Here is a 20,027-nt window from a genome sequence, read left to right on the forward strand (position 1 = left end):
CGACTGTCCGACGTAATACTTCCCACACGAATGGGGTTAGCTGTTTCGGGAACATTAGTCAATAACAGATCGAGGACATTTAAGCCTCGTGTGGGCTCACACACTACCTGAAATAGGATCTAATGCTTAGTTAACAAACTCAGCTGTAGATCAATTCGTAGAAGACAGCTGGGATCAATCATTATCCAGCAGATTAAATTCACCGAAAATATAAATGTTATTCGCGGAAAATTGCTCGATAGCACTTTTAATACTGTTGCGCAGCTGTTTAACAAAAATGTGATCCTGATCTGGTGGGCAGTCAGATTAATATCTTAACGTATGGGGACGAACATGCAACTCAGACAATCTCTAGATCACAATCGGTACGAACAATGAAGGACGAAACAGCCTTTTTGATAGCCCCAAGAACGTCACCACCTCTTTCTCTTTTTGGTGCGGTCATGTCTGTATACATTATACAGAGTGTTGGCACTGTCAAGAATGGCGAGCTGCGAAACAAGATTGCCACACAGTTACGACAGGGCGACACGACGCGCACCTCTCCCTCTCCGTCGCTGCAGCTGGGAGGCGTTCAAAGAAGCGGCCTTTGCGCTGGAATCCGCCGCCTTCCACCCGCCCCATCGACATTGTGACGGGACTAGTTCGGCGTGTGTGAACAATGATTCCGGAGTTCCCCAACGCGGAGCTGATTTGACACGCATGGACAAGCTGCCGTGGGGACAACGTATTTTGGTGCGTCTCACGCTTCGGCACCCCGCCAACGCCGTCGTCGGGCATCAGAGCGCGGTTGCCTTTGTGTCTGTAAACTGATCTGCAGAGCCGCGGCGAGTTGGTGATGAGTAAACGAACAGTCGCCGCGTCGTAGGACCGGCGGATCGAGTGTATAAAAACTGTGGTTGTGCGAATGCTGAGGACACTTCTCTTGAGCAGTCATGTTAGACTGAGTCACTTCTCTCATGCAGTCCTGTTGGACTAATACTCTTTTTCTCAAGCAGTCATGTTAGACTGATTTAATTTCTGTAAATAAACCCTTTTTCCTCGTTCTCGATGAGAAGCAGTTCTTCACTTCATCAACGATCTCAGCGTAAATAAGTTGGACGACGGCATGGGCCAGCTACCTCCGAATTCATGCCGTACTCCAATCTTGGCAAAGGACCACGGACGATGGGATTGAGCCCCCAATCCTGACAGCACAAAATATGTTGTTGTTATATTGGGATGCAGCCACGTCTCAGTAAAAGGTATACCAGATTAGGTATCTTCAAGGAAAGAGCAAACCAGATTGCGCTTGGGCAGCAGGCTAGGAATTTTAGTGAAAGGCGGTGTTAATAAACATACTGGTGGTTTTGGCTGGGTTTTTTCAGACAAATAGTCTGAGCTTGCTATCTGGAAAATGAAACGATTTTTTTAGTGGAGTGTTCATAGGTGTAGCTTCTTTTTTTTTTTTCATGCGAATCTTGTCCACAGACAGCTTGAAAGGCTTTTTTTTTTTACTTTTTGCAAACTCAATTGACTTTTTTCTAGCTTCTGGTGTCAATGGCGAAAAGTCTTCTCGGATGGAAAATGCAGCTTCCTTTAGCTTGTGTGCAGATGCTTGAATGGTTTGCTTGACCTTAAAGGGATACCAAAGTGAAAAATGATTTCTTTTGCATCAGTAAATTACCGTTCTACAACACCGAAAACACCACTCTTACAACGATAAGACGTTTGGTAAGCCAGAAAAAGTGCAAAAACGAAATACGTGTTGCGACGCCTACTTAAGTTCCCGCACCTGGGGGCTGTGACATCTTGGATTTTCATGGCATTTTCTGGGGCCTACTAATTATATTATTAGCTAACTAGCTACTAGTTATTTATTAGCTAACTATTAACTATTAGCTACTAGTTATTTATTAGCTAACAAATCAAGATCAGGCCCAGGGTTATATGTTATGTCACCTGTAATCAACAACAGCATCTTCAACAAAGCACAACACAGTCGCAAAGCAACAAGCAACGTACTTCTATATGTTCCAAGCAACTTCACTGTGCATGGTACCAAAACAAGACACCCGCTGTCACTTCTAATGCAAAAAGCACCATTAAGGTAACTAACCTGGAAAAGTACGGAGAGTAATTTCCACTGCTGTTATCAGCACCGTGCCCAAGGGAGTAATTCAGAGGCGGACCTTTATGTCCAGGGACGCATGAACAGGCGAGAGCAGTAGCCCAATGTTATTGCCAGACAAGGTTCCCGGTTGCGTCACAACTTAGCCAAAGGGGCACCAGGATCAAGTTGAGTGCCGGTGCTCTGACGCCGAAAATTCGGAGACCGGCATAATACGCCAGCGTACTATTCATCATCCCCAGCTTTAGTTTTGGCATATTTATAATGGTGGCAAAGGGGCCAATTTGCGGCATTTTCAAGATACATTTATAAAAAGAAAATTTTTTCAATCTTTTCGTTAACCTTTCCATGTGGCTTTGTGTCCAGACAATTGCTTAAAATAGTTTAGCATGCAAGAGCTGCCAAATGTGGGAGTTAAAATGGCTTTGAAGTTAAGAAAATTACACTTGTGGCATGTTTTCAGCAGCAAATTACATATTGAGGTGTTCCATCTAAATATATCAAATGTTGTGTATTTCTTAGAAGGAAACCTAAGAATTTGTCATAATCAGATTTTTCTTTGTTTTAAGCGAGGAAGAAAAGTTAGATTTGGTCACTGCTCCAACCGTGGGTCGTTGAGCTGAAGTATGTCTGCTCTGCAATGCATGCTTTGATATGGCTGTTAAAGCAGTGAAAGGGCTTTTTTCTAGGTGTGCGAATTCCAAATAGCAAATTTTGAATCGAGATATCAAATCGAATCAAGAAAGACATGCTGAACATCGAGTATAAAAAAAATTTTACGCAAGCTTCTGTGCTTCCAAATCTTGTGCAGTATGCTGCACATGCTCGGGAGGCTAATCATATTACTTAGCAAAAATCTTGCTAGCTATCAGTAACTTGGGTACCTATTAATTTAGATATGTATAGTATGTTCTACTCTTATTAAAGGGAACGTCAAATTAGTATGCCAGTACTGATAACTCTGTTCATGTACAAAAGCCTGTAAGGAATTTTTATCGACAGTAGAATTAAGTGTTTCCTCTGAAGCTGAAAAACAGGGGCGAAGTTGCCCTAAATACCAATGGGGTTTTCAGTTTAGTAGTGGACCATACTGGGCTTAATAACAGTCTTCTACTTCTTAGAAAGTATTGCTTTCCAGTTTACCGTCATAATGTCATGTCATAAGATGGAAAAACCGTAGGGTTTTTCCATCTTTATGACAGGTGGTTTCTGTGAGTTATCGTCATCTCATTTATCTGTGCAACAGGCATCAGCAGCATCACGTCACCACATGCATCAGCACGATGAGTTCTGAAATCGGGAGGGCCATCATCAAGGCATGTTCGCACGACTCTTTTTTGTCTGTGTAAATGCGTCTGCAGCCAGAGGTCAGTGCACTGTCACAATATTTTTGAGCCCACCACGTAAATCCAAAGCTACTCTTCTGACGGGTCGCTCATAAAGATACGAAAAGAAACTGTGGTGCACCTATGAACGACGTTCGCCATAAGAGGTGGCACCGTACGCTATTTGCAACACGCAGTGGTTGTCCCATGCCCTCACTTTCGTTGGCGAGATAGTTTCACTCAAGAACACCCCACACACACAGTGTATGTGTGTGTGTTCAATGCAGGAATGCTAAGTTGCACCTAATTACTTCAATATGGCACGTTAGCAACTAGCCCAACAGTAAGTTCTACTAGGCGAGACGGCGAGAGTCGTGCGATCACTGTGAATATATCTGCGTTGATTCGGTAACTGTAACTTTAGTCACCGACACTCAACGGCGCAGCTCCAATTAGGGCTAATGGGCTAGACAGTTTGGTCAATTGTCTGGCTGGGACGAAAATTTGCCACATACTGATGTCACAACGGGCCGCAAATCATCACGGAAAGCTTGTCGCTAATATGTCCCCACAGTTTGCTCACCAGTGATCGGTCATGAGATCACTCTCACGGGTTAGATTGACTGCTGTTGAGACGGCGTTCAGACCCGTGATCGACCAGCTGCAACTACCGCCAGCATGCATGCCAAGTTGGTCTGCGTGCTCGCATGTAGGTAGAAAGCTTCGAACTACACGTATCTGTGTGTGTGTGAACTCGAGTATTCGATGCAATCGGCGTGCCTTCCGATGGCTAAGCGGCCCAATCTTCGCACATGCTTCTACGCTTAATTTTCACACGCACTGCTTTTGATGTTCCCTTGTTTGCACAGCGTTAATCGATTTGATTGGTCTGATGTTCAGATAGCTCCTCGTTTCAAACATGGCACTTATAATTGAAGGGACATCTCTTTTGTGCTTTTCGGAATGTTTCAGCACCATAAGTGTTCTTTAGAGCTGTAAAATTTTGCTCATTGAGTGCACCTCATGGAATGCTATGGCACAAGTCTACCCACGGTCTTTTGGCCACTTTTCGGCATCCAAAAGACTGCAGTTTTCTGGCATCACAAAGCGTCAGGAACACTATATTCGTGTGGATTCTATCGCGGGGGACACCAGCGATGCGATTGTGACCGAAATTAACGGTTTGGGCGCGCTGCACCATGAAATTTGACAGCTTGCGTTTGCTCCACGGCAAACAGCTGGACGCACTCCCACTCGCTTAGCACCCGTTACTAGACGGTCATCGGTCATAGGGTTGGTACTTCTGTTGCCTGTTCTATGCCTGCATGAGACTAATTCGTTGGCTGTATTAACTCCGCTCACCACTTCACTCTAAGCGGATCAACCTTGTGCGCTTCGGGCAAAGCTATTTCGTTATAACGAGGGATTACTGTATTTCGGTGCCATGAACCCGTGATTTCAGGAGGTGAGTGCCGCTGGCAAGAGAGGCACTTTCTACACTTGCCTTGTCTAGCCTCCGCAAGCGAAATTCCTTCCCTGCGTTCCTTCCCTGCTCGAGGATCGTGTGATGCGCACGCCAGGGGCCCCACCGTCATTTTTTTTTTTTCTCACTTTCTTGTGGCGCGGCGCACTTCCGTGAACAGTGTCACGTGCGAGTTGTTGCGATTGTCTCGTTTTGTGCAGCGCACGATTTTGCATGCTGTGCACAAGGACAGCTGATTAGCATCATAAGTCTGTGCTGCACATATACTGAGGCAGACACACCGGCCACGGCGGCCGCATTTAGATGGGGACGAAATGCGAAAACACCTTTGTACTTAGATGTAGGTGCATGTTAATGAACCCCAGGTGGTCCAAATTTCTGGAGTCCCCCACTACTGCGTACCTCATAATAGGAACGTGGTTTTGGCATTTAAAACCCCATAATTTAATTAATTTATATTTTCCTAGCAACATACTACACAAATAACAGATGTTGCCTTGGATAATTCTCCAAGTCACAAGTCACTAAGAGCGACATCACAGCAAAGACATGTACGTAAGCGCACAAGCACATATTTGTCATCCCTCCAGCTTGAAGTGGCGCCCGCGAGAAGGACAAGCGGTTTCGGTTTTAAATTTCAGCTGTTTCCGCGGCACATAGCGATGTAATACTTCGCAGATATGATTGTTAGCATGCATTGTATGCACGGCACTTGTCAGCTCAATATGGCCTGAGCTGATGAGGGGCCCTTTAAAAGCATGACACAAATTCATTTTTTATTGCTGCTGCTGCTGCTGCTGCTGCTGCTGCTGCTGCTGCTGCTGCTGCTGCTGCTGCTGCTGTTGTTTCTATCTACGTCTTTTTGTGCCCACAAGGCTACAGTCACTTTCACTTGCTGTTTCGCCCATTCTAGCAACTGGCAGGAGGTCATGATGTGAGCTTTGAAAGGTCTTCAAGGCTTTCTCTAGCCGCTAAACGTTTGAAAGAGCCATCAACGCCATCGCACGCACTTTTACTGTGCAAACTGGCAAAATAATTCCATTCCACACAGACTGTAGTCTTCTTCATGCACCAAGTTAAAAAGTTCTTCTAATCCTCTAGTGGGATGAATGAAGGTGCATCAGAAAAGTAGGGCAGTTTTCAAATTCCAGAAAATGATTCTTTGAAATTCTTCTGGAACTCAGAAGTTATATGCTGACCCAGATTCTGTATGTCAAGGCAGTCTGAAATGACAACAAATAGCAATGATGTTATCGCTGCTTTCTCATCGACCAGATAGTACAGTGAAAACTTGTTTCTAGGAAAACCACATTCCTGACTTTTTAGATTAACAAAATTTTCAGAAATCCCCTGCTGACAGCTTAAAGTTTCTATGTAAAGGTGCTTCAGAATATTTCGGTACTGCGAACTTCAGAACACCATTATTCAGTTTCTGAATCATGTTAACAACGCCGCAGCACTACGAACTAATTCCGAGCTGCAGCAGAAATGATAGTTTGGGGAGTTGGTAAGAATTCGTAGTTTTTTTTATGTCAAGAGGCCACTCTTGCTCGGCACACACATAGTGCGATTAGTGAAGCTAAGACAGCTAGGTTAGCGAGAGGAAGAATACGACATGGAAAAGAGCCCTCGGTACTAGAAATAAACTGCAACAGAACTGATAGTTGGGCGAGTTGGCACTCATTTGTCCTCCTTCACTGTGTCCTTGTCCCTTGTATGCGCTTAATATTTCACTATAATATTCCGAGATCTGGGGATTTTTATTTCTCCACAAATCCTTTATGGCAGCCGGAACAGTTGGCTAGCAGACGATGAGGCACAGAAAGCGGACACCACGACACACTGGTTTGGAAAACCTGACATGGCGCCGGAAGAAAAAAAAACGTTTGAAGGGGACATTATTGCAGAAGTGACGACGCATCAGGTTTTACGAGCACATGCTCCGCGCAGACGAGTGTTGCCTAGCAACGGAGGAGTGGCTTTTTTCTCTTTCACCCTTTCTACACCTGCCTCTTCTTTCTTTCAACCTTCTTTCTGCGGTTGTACCAGCCACAAGCTCGGAGAAATGTAAGCATATAACCTTTGTGCTTGTGGGGATGCCACACAGTCGCACTTTCCAGACGGTGTCGTTTACATGCTCTTGTGGTTTGGAATAGTAGTTGAGGGGTCTGCCTCAAGCAAAACAGTTGTGGTGTTCACAGCAAGGAATGTGAAAAACAAACAAAAAGAAAGCGTATGCTTTATAGGCGCGTGAAGCTCGTTTGTTTGTGTTTTCTCGGCGTCAGCATCTTTTTGGCACGCGCCACTCTGTATACGGTTCTGCGGTGTTGCGTGGTGGCAGAATCTATATAAAACAGCAACAGCGACGTTGGGGATAGCTCACACAGTGAAAACCGATAGTTTGATGGGCGAAATGATTAATTTTGGAACTTTCACTATAACAACCTTTCAGAATAAAGAATGATTTGCCGCATTCCCCTTAAGTTCCTTATATAAAGATTTCACTGTATAAGTGACTATTAGATGCACTGTAGCCCGTTTGTTCACACAATGAGAGCGACTGGGGAGCATCCTGAAGAATAATATGGTAATTTTCTGGAAAATTCATAAGGACAATGACCTCGTCTTTTGCGATAATAGCTTTTAGCTCCCACAAGTATTTTGCTTGTTGTTTACTGATAAAATTGTGACCTTTCAGATCCTTTAAAAGTTCAAAAAAAGGTATTCTAGGGACTCCTCTTTTGTTATAAAGAATCCTTCCAAATGGCAGCATATGCCACTAACCCACTACTGAACTTCATTGCCGCAAGACCTTCATTGATTCCTCCGGCTTCTTTCAGCATCAGGCAGGATGTTCATCTCCCAAACCAACCATTCAGAAGTTCCCTGGGCTTGCCGATGTCTCTGGCAACACTGGCAGAGTTGAATCACTGAGCATCCGCAGCAGTTCTTGGCATGTACGGAAAATAGATGTGAACACATTTTAGATGCCATCAGCATACTATATATCCTTCTTTACAAACACCTCATAGTGGTGTCAGCAAATAGATTTGATGTCTTCAGTGCATTGGATCGTACTGCGAGAAAGTAGCATTCTTCGTCGCACAACTCCTGCAGTTGTAAAGCAGTTCCACTTTGTCCGTGTAGTTTTGTGGCAGTCTCTTGGACCAAAGCAGCAAGGTTGAAGTTCTCTTTCTGAAAATAAGGGCACACATTCCTCATTTAACATGGTGCCACCAAATAGACTTTCTTAAATATATATGTGAATTAGAAATATATATATAAATGAAATAGATATCGAGCTGGTAAGGCGTAAGCGACTCTAGTCGCATGTAATTTTTTGCATAGTGTTTTAACACTGCGACACGAGATATGAACGAAACCGAGCTGATGGGCGTCACCAAAATGCGATGTCTACAATGCAGCCAGAGCGATACATGACGCTCCCTTTCCACCACCTGCAGCAGGGAACTGGTAGCGCGTTTGAGTTATCATCTGTTAAAAGCATTCAGTATGCTTCCAATGGTACTATGGCCCACGTGCTGTGAAAGGGATAATTGAAGTTGCTTATCGCACTAGAGTTGGCCGCAATAGCTGTGAATGCGGCATACGACGAGCTGGGAGGAGATTTGCCGGTACCAACATGAGAAACTTGGTGCGCACCAGCGTTTTCAACTGAGACGGCCGGGCAAGTATTGTAGGGAAGCTGCTGCGACAAGTGGCTACTGTTCTAGATCGCACCACCTCGCATCTTGTTTACATGAGATCTAGCGGCTGGAAAACATATCGTACGATTGCAGTTTAATGTTCTAATGAATGTTCGTGCCGAAAGATTGTGTTTTCAGGAAGCATATGCACCAATAAGAAGTGCAACTCCATTGCGCCACCTCTTGTGTTCTCCAGGACATAATGTTGGTGCCAGGACATAAGAGGATCACATCAGTGAGGTTCCACTGTGTATCAGAACTAAAGTTGGGGCTGCCAAATGAGTGCATAGTAAAGCACATTTGTTATAATTTATTGAGACGAGATTTTCACTTTTGTTTTACATTATGTTTCACTTTATTCTTCTGTTTTATTTTCTTTCACTATATTTTAAGGGTAAAATTAAAATGGCACTCGGGCAGACAGAATTTTTTTTTTTTTGCACTTAACATTTTGGGGAGACCACTTTTAACCTAGTAAATGCCCACAATTTCTTAAAAACAAATCGGAGAGGGTAGAGTTTTTGGATAGCACGTTTGGCATGGAATAACCCAGCTGCAATCAGTGTGTTTTCAAATGAGAATAGGCACTGCACATGAACAAATTACGGGAGAAATAAGTCTCTCACAGGCAATGTTAACTGTTTTCCTTTGGTCACCAGTGGGCAAGCAAATATGCAAACAGCTCGAGTAGTTTGTGAGCTCTGTCATTAATGAGCACTGTCATTGTCAAATGAAATGCAATAACAGTGTCGTTTAAGCACCTTTATGAATGAGAACACGGTACAGTGATTCTGAACTGTGGCGTAACTGGCCGCCAGAGATGGTGCTTCCCCGATCGCCTTGCATGAAGTGGCAAAAGGAGTAATGACAGCACTTGTTTGCGCTGCCCGTGAACATGGGCACATCAGCCAAGCGACACATTGTTTGCTCACAGGCCCAACAAATCTGCCCGAAGTGGTGATCGCCGCCCAAAGGAAGCAGTCAAGGCCAAGCCGAGTAAGCCTAACAAGGAGAAGACGAGCAAGGAGCACAACAGTGACCAACCTCGTGACAGGCAAGCGTGGTACCCTGAAAACAAGTGCAGCGTGCCAAGGTTGTTTTTATGCGCAGCCCACCAAGGCCCCCTGCGTCAAGTAAGCCTCCCAAGGAACGCCCTCAGGAGGAGGCTGCTCCACCATCTCCACCCAAGCAGCCCAACGGGCACACCTCTCGACCAGCACCTCAACTGGCCTCCCGTTCACGCTCCAGGTAAGCCCTCGCAGATCACACGGGAACGTGTTGCGAATTGAGCTTTGCTTAACCGTCCGCTTTTGGAAGAAACCCTTCCGTATGGCATGCGTGAGCATTGAAATTTTGATGAAAGCAACCTAGCAAAGTGGACTGTCATTGAAAAGGGCTAGGCTGACTTTCCCACGGTGGCCATTGGCCCAAATATGGCGTCCCACACATTCCTACCATTCCTTCTCATCCCCAAAAACACGGGCAATGCACCAGTACGGCAACCACGATTGCTGGATTGCAGCCCGATGAATGCCATCAATCAAATGCTCAGTAATACAGTCGATCCCAGGTATATCAAACCCGGTCAAGTCAAATTATTGTTTACGTGAAACAGTTGTAACGTCCCGTTGAAAATCGCCATGTAAAGGCGCTGCACTACCTAACTTCCATTTGCTCCCACATTCGACATGTATCAACGCCACACACATCTGCAGGTGTGCTTCTCCTGTGGGGCCACAATCACTTCTTTCACTCAGTGTTTACAGATACTCATGCCACAGGAAATGTTTAGTGCCAGCAAAGCGACACTACACTCGAACCTCGATATCTAATACAAATACTGCAGAATTAAACAAGAGGCATAAAGCAGTGTCATTGAGCAGAAATACAGGCGCGAAGAAATAGAGTGAACAGGACAGACGCTCACTTCAGGCTGGAGGACACCGCTCCTTCTAAGGTGAAGTCCAGGGCAGTAGCCCTCCTCGCCGACATAGAATTGGAAGGCATCAGAAAAGCAGTCAAATCCTGCAAAGGTGATGCACCAACTGGCCCCACAGTCTATGCTTCTGAAGAGGCAGAAAAAACACCAAAACACACCACCTATCCATGTTGCAATATTTGCTCCGATTCTCCCCCAAATCAAACGTGCACCCACTTTTTATGGGTTCAAGGTAGAGAAGTAGTATAAAACTTGCATTAGAGTTGCCAAACAAAGTAGAAATGAAGCATGCGCCTCACATTTTAGTAAGAGAAATGCAGCGTGTGTCAAGGATTGGTGGTAAGCTATTCGCACTCTTCGAACCGGAGGGGATGGGGCGACAACAAACGCACCTCGCGTGCGTTTACTGATGGTTCGACTGCTGACCGGCGATAAGGTCCACGCCTGATCGACCGTGAACCAGAGGCATGAGATGGAGGGCGACATAGAAACACAGACTCAATTTAATAAAGTTAAATCATGTCCGAGATATAATGAAAAAAAAAGAACATACAAACTACAAGCAGTGGGTCCTAGCTCACGGAAGGCGTGCGGGTCTCACAACACACGCCCTGACACCACTCGCGTGACACAAAGCCCACCACGTGGGAACTCCTAGCACTCGCGAAAAAAATATATATATATATATGCGACACAAATGAAAAATACACGCGACAATAAACGTGGCAACACTACACTAACAGAACATACAAGAATCAACACCCGATGAATAATTAAATAAAAGATTAAACGCGATTAAAAAAATACAGTCCGGCGGAAAGTTCTGAGAGTGGGCTGGAACACAAGTCTTATCTGTGGCGTGCTTGCCGAGATCCCGATCTGAAGAGCGTCGGGCTGCTGATACCTCGCTGCCGAAGATCTTGACGGACTTGCACAGCCTGTCGATCGACCGGCGAAGACTTCAGCCTGGAGATTTCAGCCTGCTGACCACATCTTCAGCTCCCGGTGCCCGACCACGCTGCTCCGTCTCCCAAACCACTCTGGCCGCTCGCCGAGCCGCCTCGTCCCTCGTCACGCTCAGGCGACCCACGTGACCAGCCGGTTCGGCGTGCTCGGGAACAATGGGGAGCCCTCTTTCCCATCGCTGTGCAAGCGGTGTTGCGGCTGCGGCGGCAATGGCGGCCATCTCGAGAGGGGCGCGGGCTCGCACTTTGTGACACCACCCCGACTACAAGAATGTTATTCTAATAACATTCAAACTCCTTAAGGTGCACGCGCACCTTAAGGAGACTGCACTCCCTACGCACTCGAAGGTCATGCGCACAGTCACATCGTCGTGTGGGTAACGGTTCGGGAAGTCCTCCGCACAAGGCCCTTGTCCGCGCACATTGCCGCCTCGCTCTCGGCCTGTCAGTGCAGTCCACAACCAAACTCAACGCAAAAGAACAGAAAACTAGCAATAAAATAATGGTCCCGAGAATCCACAGCTTCAAAATGAATGCAATACAGTATTGTCCCCTTGGGCCCTGTGACTGGCGCATTCCACTGCAGAGCATGTACGTGCACTCTACAGGCAACACGTATCACACACACAAAGACAACCCAAGCAAAAAATAACAGAGGTCGGTGTATTGAAGGGCAGAAAAAATTAACAATTAACAAATGCAATCAAACAGACAGACAGACAGACAAGAAACTTTAATTATGCAATCAAACAAAAAGAAGTTATGTGGCACTATCAACAAAACCAAATGATCAATACCCTGCCGGCTGCCCTTCTCAATACCCCTTGCTCTTCAAACGTACTCGCTGGGGTCGCATTCCTGCCTTGTGGGGTCTGATGTGGGGGATTCTCACACCGTACTCTTGGGACAAAGGAACGACAACACAGTAGTGCAAACAATCACAAGGGCATTTATTGCACCTTTCATACATCAATGCCTGCTAGCCGAGTTGCTATCCACAAAACATGCCGATGGGCGCGCGACAAATCTAGAAGTCCGACTCACCGCGTCCTCGCGAGCAAATATGTTCGCCCCATGCTGGATCTCAACGCCTGGTCGTTCGCGTGTATGGTCACGCGAATCGTGGCGCGTTCGAAGGCAGCCACGCGAGGCGGTCTCGCAGATGCATCGGTCGCCACGCGCGCGGAATGTCCGCGCTGTTCGGTGACCCGCCGGGGAAGAGAGCCGCTGCCTGCGCGGCACGTCCGTGCTGCTCGCAGCTCGAACCCAAGAGAGCAAGCGCCTTCCTTTCGGCGCCCAAGTAACCTCGCGGCGTTAGCAGCGCAACACTCGCGCCATCTCTCGGACTGCGCTTCAACCACATCGACCGCGCTGACGTCACGCAGGCCACGTGGCGGAGCGGGATTACAGGAGATGCACTATGCGGGAAAAACATCAGGGGAGGCGCGAGGGTCGCGCATCCCCACAGCCTCTACTCGAGCTTTACAGACGCAAAGGTGGCGAGACTCGTTACTCGTTTCGCAGCTATATGCAGTTTCGCGCCTCGATTGCCTGCTTTTGGCTCGGCGATCGGCGTACGCTGACCGCTGCCCGGTCCTCACCCATGCGCAACGCCTGACCAAGTGGGTGCTACGAAAGACCCGGCTCAGTGGCACCTGCCGCAGATACAGTCGCCGACCGTTTATTCGGACCTCACGGGGACTGCGGAAATGTCCGAATAAACAGGTGTCCGAAAAAGCAGATTAAGAAAAAAAAATGAAATCCTTTATTTCCACGCACTTATTCGGGCTCGGCAGTAGGCTTGAAGAAATCGTGAGTGCGCCGTTGCACGCTGTTCCTTTTACACGCGATCAGATAAGCCTGAATCTCGGAGAGGGTCGTACGGTCACTACAGGCGGCTGAAAGCACAGTCACTGTTTGTGCACGCTCCGCATGCGACGGCAGCGTAGCACATGGTGCGTCATCTTCCGACTCGGAGTCATCGTCCGGCGGTGCAGCAGAAACCTGACGAATGATCTCGCCGTCGTCGAGTTCTGCGCATGTCAGTACAGCAATGTCAGCACAGCAGTGTCAGCACCTGTGAAACTGTCAAATGAGAAGGTGTCCGGAGCGCAATGCAACCACTGCACAGGTCTCGGTAGAACATTTTCCGTGTCAGTAGGGAGCACATCGGAAGGTGACAAATCCTAGGCCTCCCGGCACCCACTTGCCAGCGTTCCCCAGCGCAGTCTGTGCGGGCACTGTCGGCGCCATTAGAAACTTGATGCGATGTTTCCGTACGCCGCGTTGGTTCACCAAAACCTCGACACAGCACACAAAGCAAACACCACCGTGCCGACACCAGTCGCACAAACGAAAAACGTGGCCTACTCGCAGCGTCGTGCGCGAAACAAGCAAATCAGCTGCTAGATTGTCTTGACATGGCTTACTAAGCTGAAACCGGAACTGCTGTACGGCCACTCTATCGAACCAGACAGAAACGATGATGATGAGCGGGGATTTCCAGTAGCGCCACTTCGTGGGGCAGCAAGGAGGCTCCGTTCAAAACAAAAATGGCGTTCAGCAGGTCGAACTATGCGCCGGTCAGAGTCGGTGCATGGTGCCCTCGATTGAGTTGGCTCAAGGAGTGTCTGAAAAATCAAACGAGAGGTTGCAAGGTGTCCGAACTTTCGGCAGTTGTTATACATTATGGTCTATGGGGAGAATGGCGGTGCCGCAAAGCTTACCGAATAATCGGGCATGTCCGAATTTTCGGAGTCCGGAAAATCGGTCAGCGACTGTAAACGAAATATCTCACTCGCACCCTCTTTCGCGGCAACGAGGAGTGCTCCACAACCGCCAAGCTCTGTCGACGCCTCCGTGACCTCTGCGTCGTTTTCCGTGGCCTATTCCTCACTCCCCGGAGTCTGCCAGGGGTCCGTACCTCGTGCCGCCGCGGTGCGTGGTAACTCGCCAATCTCCGCCACGCCACACACTTTGCCGCCTGTATCAGCTTGTGATATCAGCACCCTCTGCCTGCGCGGCGGCTGACGTTCTTCGTGGCCAGCCTCTGACCATCGTCACCCACCACACCGCCTAACTCTCAAAGCAACGGCCTCTCGTTCACTTCGAAGGCCCCGGCACCCAAGGGCTGAGGCACGAGGGAGGATTCAGGATGGGCACAAACCTTAGCTAGGCTCACTCCAGAGGAATCAGGTTTGTCACCGGCGGCAGTCGAGCTCAGCAGGCACTCTGAGTTACGAATGCTCTCGACACGGCCCTCCCTCGGGCGCAACAGCGCAATTTCCAACTTGAGGACAAGCCGGGAAGACCGTGCCCCATCGCACTCGTCGGCTTCGCATTGTCGCAGCTTTCACACTTTCTTGCGTTCGCGACGATCTGCCTCTTCTTTGGACCGCATGTCACGCAAAAATTCCCGGAGCGCTAGCCCCTCAAGGCCCATCTGCCTCCCGACTGCCACAATGCGCTCCAATTCATCGAGCAGTCCATCAGCCATATCTTGGCCTTCTCCCGCTCTCGGCGCTACGCGTCTGTTCAGCCCGCTATGCCTCGTGGTCACGGAAGATCGCGGTCAACAAGTCCTGTCGTGTGGACACCAGTTGTCAAGGGTTGGTGGTAAGCTATTTGCACTTTCCGAGTCGGAGGGGATGGGGCGACAACAAACCCACCCCGCGTGCGTTTACTGATGGTTCGACTGCTGACCGGCGATAAGGTCCACGCCTGATCGACCGTGAACCAGAGGCATGAGACGGGAGGTGACGTACAAACACAGACTCAGTTTAATAAAGTAAAATCATGTCCGAGATATTGTTACGTAGGAAGACGCAGACGAAAAGCTATGTACAAATATATTTACAAGGAAAATACGCTGCGCTTGGCCAAGAGGCAACAGCCCGCGCTAGCTTCTAATCGTCGTCGTCGTCTTCACACTGCTGGCCTTTCGTGATCGCACATATTGTGCCGTAGCACTACCCCCGGCTGCAAAAGCGCCGTCCCGGAGCGACTAAAGATCGGACTCGGAAGCAGTGTAGTAGGCCTTGAGCCTACTGACGTGTACGACATCACTAGATGCCGCAGGAGAGGACGAGGTTGAGCCCACAGGAGCAATTTTGTAAGTCACAGGCGTCACCTGGTGCAGCATGCGGTAGGGCCCTGTGTATCGCGAAAGAAGCTTCTCTGAAAGTCCGACGTGACGAGAGGGCGACCACAGGAGCACGAGCGCACCAGGTGAAAACTGTACGTCACGATGGCGGGCGTTGTACTGACACTGCTGAGTGGTCTGTGAGGCTGTAAGTCGAGCACGGGCAAGCTGGCGTGCATGGTCGGCGAGGGCGATGGCGTCGCGCGCATACTCGCTTGTTGAGACCGCAGCAGGAGGAAGTGCCGTGTCTAGGGGCAAGGTAGGTTCGCGACCGTACAGTAGATAAAAGGGAGAAAATCCGGCAGTGTCGTGCCGGGAAGAATTGTACGCAAATGTTACGTAAGGAAGGGCAATGTCCCAGTCGTGGTGGTCCTTGGAAACGTACTTGGCCAGCATATCGGTAAGAGTACGGTTTAACCGCTCTGTCAGGCCATTGGTTTGAGGATGGTACATGAAGTAGTCAGTTTGTGTTGAATGGAGCAGGAATGCACAATGTCAGCGATAACTTTCGAGAGGAAGTTTCGACCACGGTCAGTAAGCAGCTGTCGCGGGGCGCCATGAAGCAAGATAATGTCACGCAAGAGAAAGTCCGCGACGTCAGTGGCGCAGCTGGTAGGGAGAGCCCGAGTGATAGCGTATCGGGTGGCGTAATCAGTCGCGACGGCTACCCATTTGTTCCCTGAGGATGACGTGGGAAAGGGACCGAGCAGGTCTAATCCAACACGAAAGAACGGTTCCACAGGGACGGTGATCGGCTGGAGATGACCGGCAGGTAGCACCTGAGGTGTCTTCCGACGCTGGCAGGGATCACAGGCAGCAACATAGCGTCGAACGGAGCGAGCGAGACCAGGCCAATAGGAGCGGCGGCGGACGCGGTCGTACGTGCAGGTTACCCCAAGATGTCCTGCAGTGGGTACGTCATGCATCTCAAAGAGCACAGTCTGTCGTAGATGTTTTGGCACGACGAGAAGAAGATCAGGGCCATCAGGGAGGAAGCTCCTTCGGTACAGAATGCCGCCCTGGAGGACATATCGGCGAACGGATGCGTCGGTAGGTGTAGAGCGCAGATGCTCGATGAGTACTCGCAGCGATAGGTCTCGGTACTGCACATCGGCGATGTTAGCGAAGGCAGACACAGAGAAAATGCCGTCGGCGGTACTACCGTTGGCGTCGTCAGGCTCGTCTACCGGGTAGCGAGACAGGCAGTCAGCGTCCTTGTGTAGTCGGCCAGATTTGTAGGTGACAGAGAACGAATATGCTTGGAGGCGTAAGGCCCAGCGACCAAGTCTTCCTGAAGGGTCTTTCAATGAGCATAACCAACAAAGCACGTGATGGTCTGTGACAACGGAAAAGGATCGGCCATATAAGTATGGGCGGAATTTCGCAACCGCCCAAACTAGGGCCAGACACTCACGCTCAGTGATGGAATAGTTGCGCTCCGCGGGTGAGAGGAGCCTGCTGGCGTAAGCGATAACACGGTCGTGGCCACGCTGGCGTTGTGCCAGTACTGCGCCAATTCCGTGACCGCTGGCATCAGTACGGACTTCGGTAGGCGCAGAAGGATCGAAATGGGCCAGAACTGGAGGCGTTGTGAGAATGTCGATTAGATGAAAGAATGCAGAGGCCACGTTATCGCCCCACTGGAAAGGAGCGTCTTTTTTCAAAAGGTCGGTTAGTGGTCGTGCTATGGCGGCGAAATTCCTCACGAAACGGCGGAAGTACGAACAAAGGCCGATGAAGCTGCGCACATCCTTGACACACTTCGGAACAGTGAAGTGCGTAACAGCATGGATCTTGCCTGGGTCCGGTTGCACTCCGTTCGCGTCAACGAGATGTCCAAGGACGGTAATCTGGCGACGGCCGAATTGGCACTTCGATGCGTTGAGTTGTAGACCGGCTCGCCGAAAAACGTCCAGGACTGCTGAGAGGCGCTCGAGGTGCGTAGCGAACGTTGGGGAGAATACGATAACGTCGTCCAAGTAGCACAAGCACGTGGACCATTTGAAACTGTGAAGAAGGGAGTCCATCATGCGTTCAAAAGTGGCAGGAGCGTTACATACGCCGAACGGCATCACCTTGAATTGATAAAGACCGTCGGGTGTTACAAAGGCAGTCTTCTCGCGGTCGAGATCGTCCACGGCAATCTGCCAATAGCCGGAGCGAAGGTCAATAGAGGAGAAATAGCGAGCACCGTGGAGGCAGTCAAGGGCGTCATCAATCCGAGGTAGGGGATACACGTCCTTTTTGGTAACCCTGTTAAGGTGCCGATAATCCACGCAAAAGCGCCATGAGCCATCCTTCTTTTTTACCAGCACAACCGGTGACGCCCAAGGACTACATGACGGTTCAATAATGGGCGGGCGGGGATAATAATGGATACGGGCGGCGATGAATAGGAGGGGCATCGCCGGTATTAATGCGATGTTTGACAGCTGTAGTTTGGACTAAAGGACGATCGTTAAAGTCAAAAATATCGTGGTAGGAAAACAGAACGCGGTAGAGTTCACGAGCGTGCTCGGATGGCAAGTCGGGGGCAATCATTTTCCGTAAGTCAGCGATGGTACAATTTGTCAACTGCGATGGTAGAGGAGTATCGGATGAAGTGTCGTCTACTGCAATGGATGCTACTGAGTGATCCTCGAATGAACAAAGCTGGGCCAAAGACATCCCACGTGGCAGCACTTGTGTCGTCAAGCCCAAAGTTGACCACTGGCAGGCAGACGCAATTCGCCGTAATAGATAAAACTGTATGGGGTACTGTGATCCCGTGTGTAAGGAGGACGTCTTGCATAGGAGCCGCGATGTAGTGACCGTCGGGGACTGGTGGGGATGACACTAGGTCAACGTAGGTCAGTGCCAAAGGTGGCAAGCGAACGAAGTCGGCGGAACTGAGGCGACTGGGGTGTGGTTCAGCAGGATCCAGAACAGGCAGGTCAAGGCGGAGAGTACTGGCGGAACAATCGATGAGAGCAGAATGTGCGGAGAGGAAGTCTAAGCCGAGGATGATGTCGTGGGGACAGTGGGCGATGACTGTGAATAGCACGATTGTTGAGCGATCGGCGAAGGATACGCGGGCGGTACACATACCAATTACGGGGGCTGTTCCGCCATCGGCGACACGGACAACAGGCGTCGTGGCGGGCGTGATAATTTTCTTGAGCCGGTTACGAAGGTCAGCGCTCATTACGGACAAATGTGCCCCAGTGTCTATGAGAGCAGACACAGAAACACCGTCGACTTGCACGTCAAGAAGGTTCAGATGAGTGGGCAAAGTCAGTAGAGGATTTGGCGGCGTAGGGAGCAATGCAGCGTCACCTCGAGGCGCTGCATCGTCGAGTTTTCCGGCTGGGAGCGGCGTCCGAAGGGAGTCGGCGAATAGGAGCGACGGGGCTGGGGAGAGCGAGATTGCCATCATTGGGGCGAAGGCGAACGAGAATAGGGGCGGTTCGTTGCAGGAGAATCAGTGGCGGCATTATCGGAGCGTGCGGCATAGGGACGAGAAGGGCCACCTGAGGGGCGAGAGTAGGCAGTATAAGTAGACCGGATCGGGGAACTCCAGCGACTACGACAGTGCCGAGAAATGTGCCCGATTCGATGGCAATGGAAACAAATAGGCTTGTCGTCAGCAGTGCGCCATTCAGATGGGTTGCCGAAACGTGGTGGGTAAGAAGATGCGGGACGGGGCGAAATCGAAGAAGCCGGGCGGGTATCAGGGCGATGGGCCGAGCAGATGGTGTGAAGACCCATGTTTTCAAACTCCTGGCGGACAACTGCCTGGATCAGTGAGACCGTGACTGCAGATGTGTTGGTGGGACTGGAGTCGAAGGCAGCCGGATAGGCGGCCTCGATCTCACGCCGGACGATCCTGGTAACTTCGGCAGTGTTGTTGGGACGAGGAGCGTCGGTACAGGAAGATGTCGCTGGGGTGTTGGGCAGACGGGCAAACTGCTGGTCAATACGTCGGCTTTTGGCGAGTTCCAGGCGGCGGCACTCTTTTATAACAGCATCCACCGTGGCTACGTTGTTGCAAACGAGCAAGTTGAAGGCGTCATCGGCAATGCCTTTGAGGATGTGGGAAACCTTGTCTGACTCAGTCATGTGGGTGTCAACTTTGCGGCACAGAGCCAAGACATCCTGAATGTACGTGACATAGGGCTCTGTTGACGTCTGCACATGGCCGGAAAGCGCCTTCTGCGCGGCAAGTTATTGACCGTAGGGGTTGCCGAACAAGTCTCGAAGCTGTGTCTTAAGTGAATCCCAACTGGTGAGCTCATCTTCGTGCGTGCGATACCAAACTCGAGGTGTGCCACCGAGGTAAAAGACTACGTTGGCGAGCATAATAGTAGGGTCCCACCGG

At 49.5% G+C, this 20,027-nt stretch overlaps 1 protein-coding gene across 13 annotated transcripts in view; it reads left to right on the top strand.

Annotated features, from left to right (window-relative positions):
- The window catches only part of LOC135896760 (SRRM2 protein homolog rsr-2-like), a 249,410-nt gene that overhangs the window by 183,182 nt on the left and 46,201 nt on the right, over positions 1-20,027 (top strand). For all 13 annotated transcript variants that reach the window (XM_065425259.2, XM_065425263.2, XM_065425261.2 and 10 more), the window contains 2 exons: positions 9,560-9,679; positions 9,736-9,873. In XM_065425259.2, coding sequence (XP_065281331.1) covers positions 9,560-9,679; positions 9,736-9,873 — 258 coding nt within the window. The remainder of the gene's footprint in view (positions 1-9,559; positions 9,680-9,735; positions 9,874-20,027) is intronic.

Source organism: Dermacentor albipictus, chromosome 2 (genome assembly GCF_038994185.2).
Source record: "Dermacentor albipictus isolate Rhodes 1998 colony chromosome 2, USDA_Dalb.pri_finalv2, whole genome shotgun sequence".
Classification (NCBI taxonomy): Eukaryota; Metazoa; Arthropoda; class Arachnida; order Ixodida; family Ixodidae; genus Dermacentor; species Dermacentor albipictus.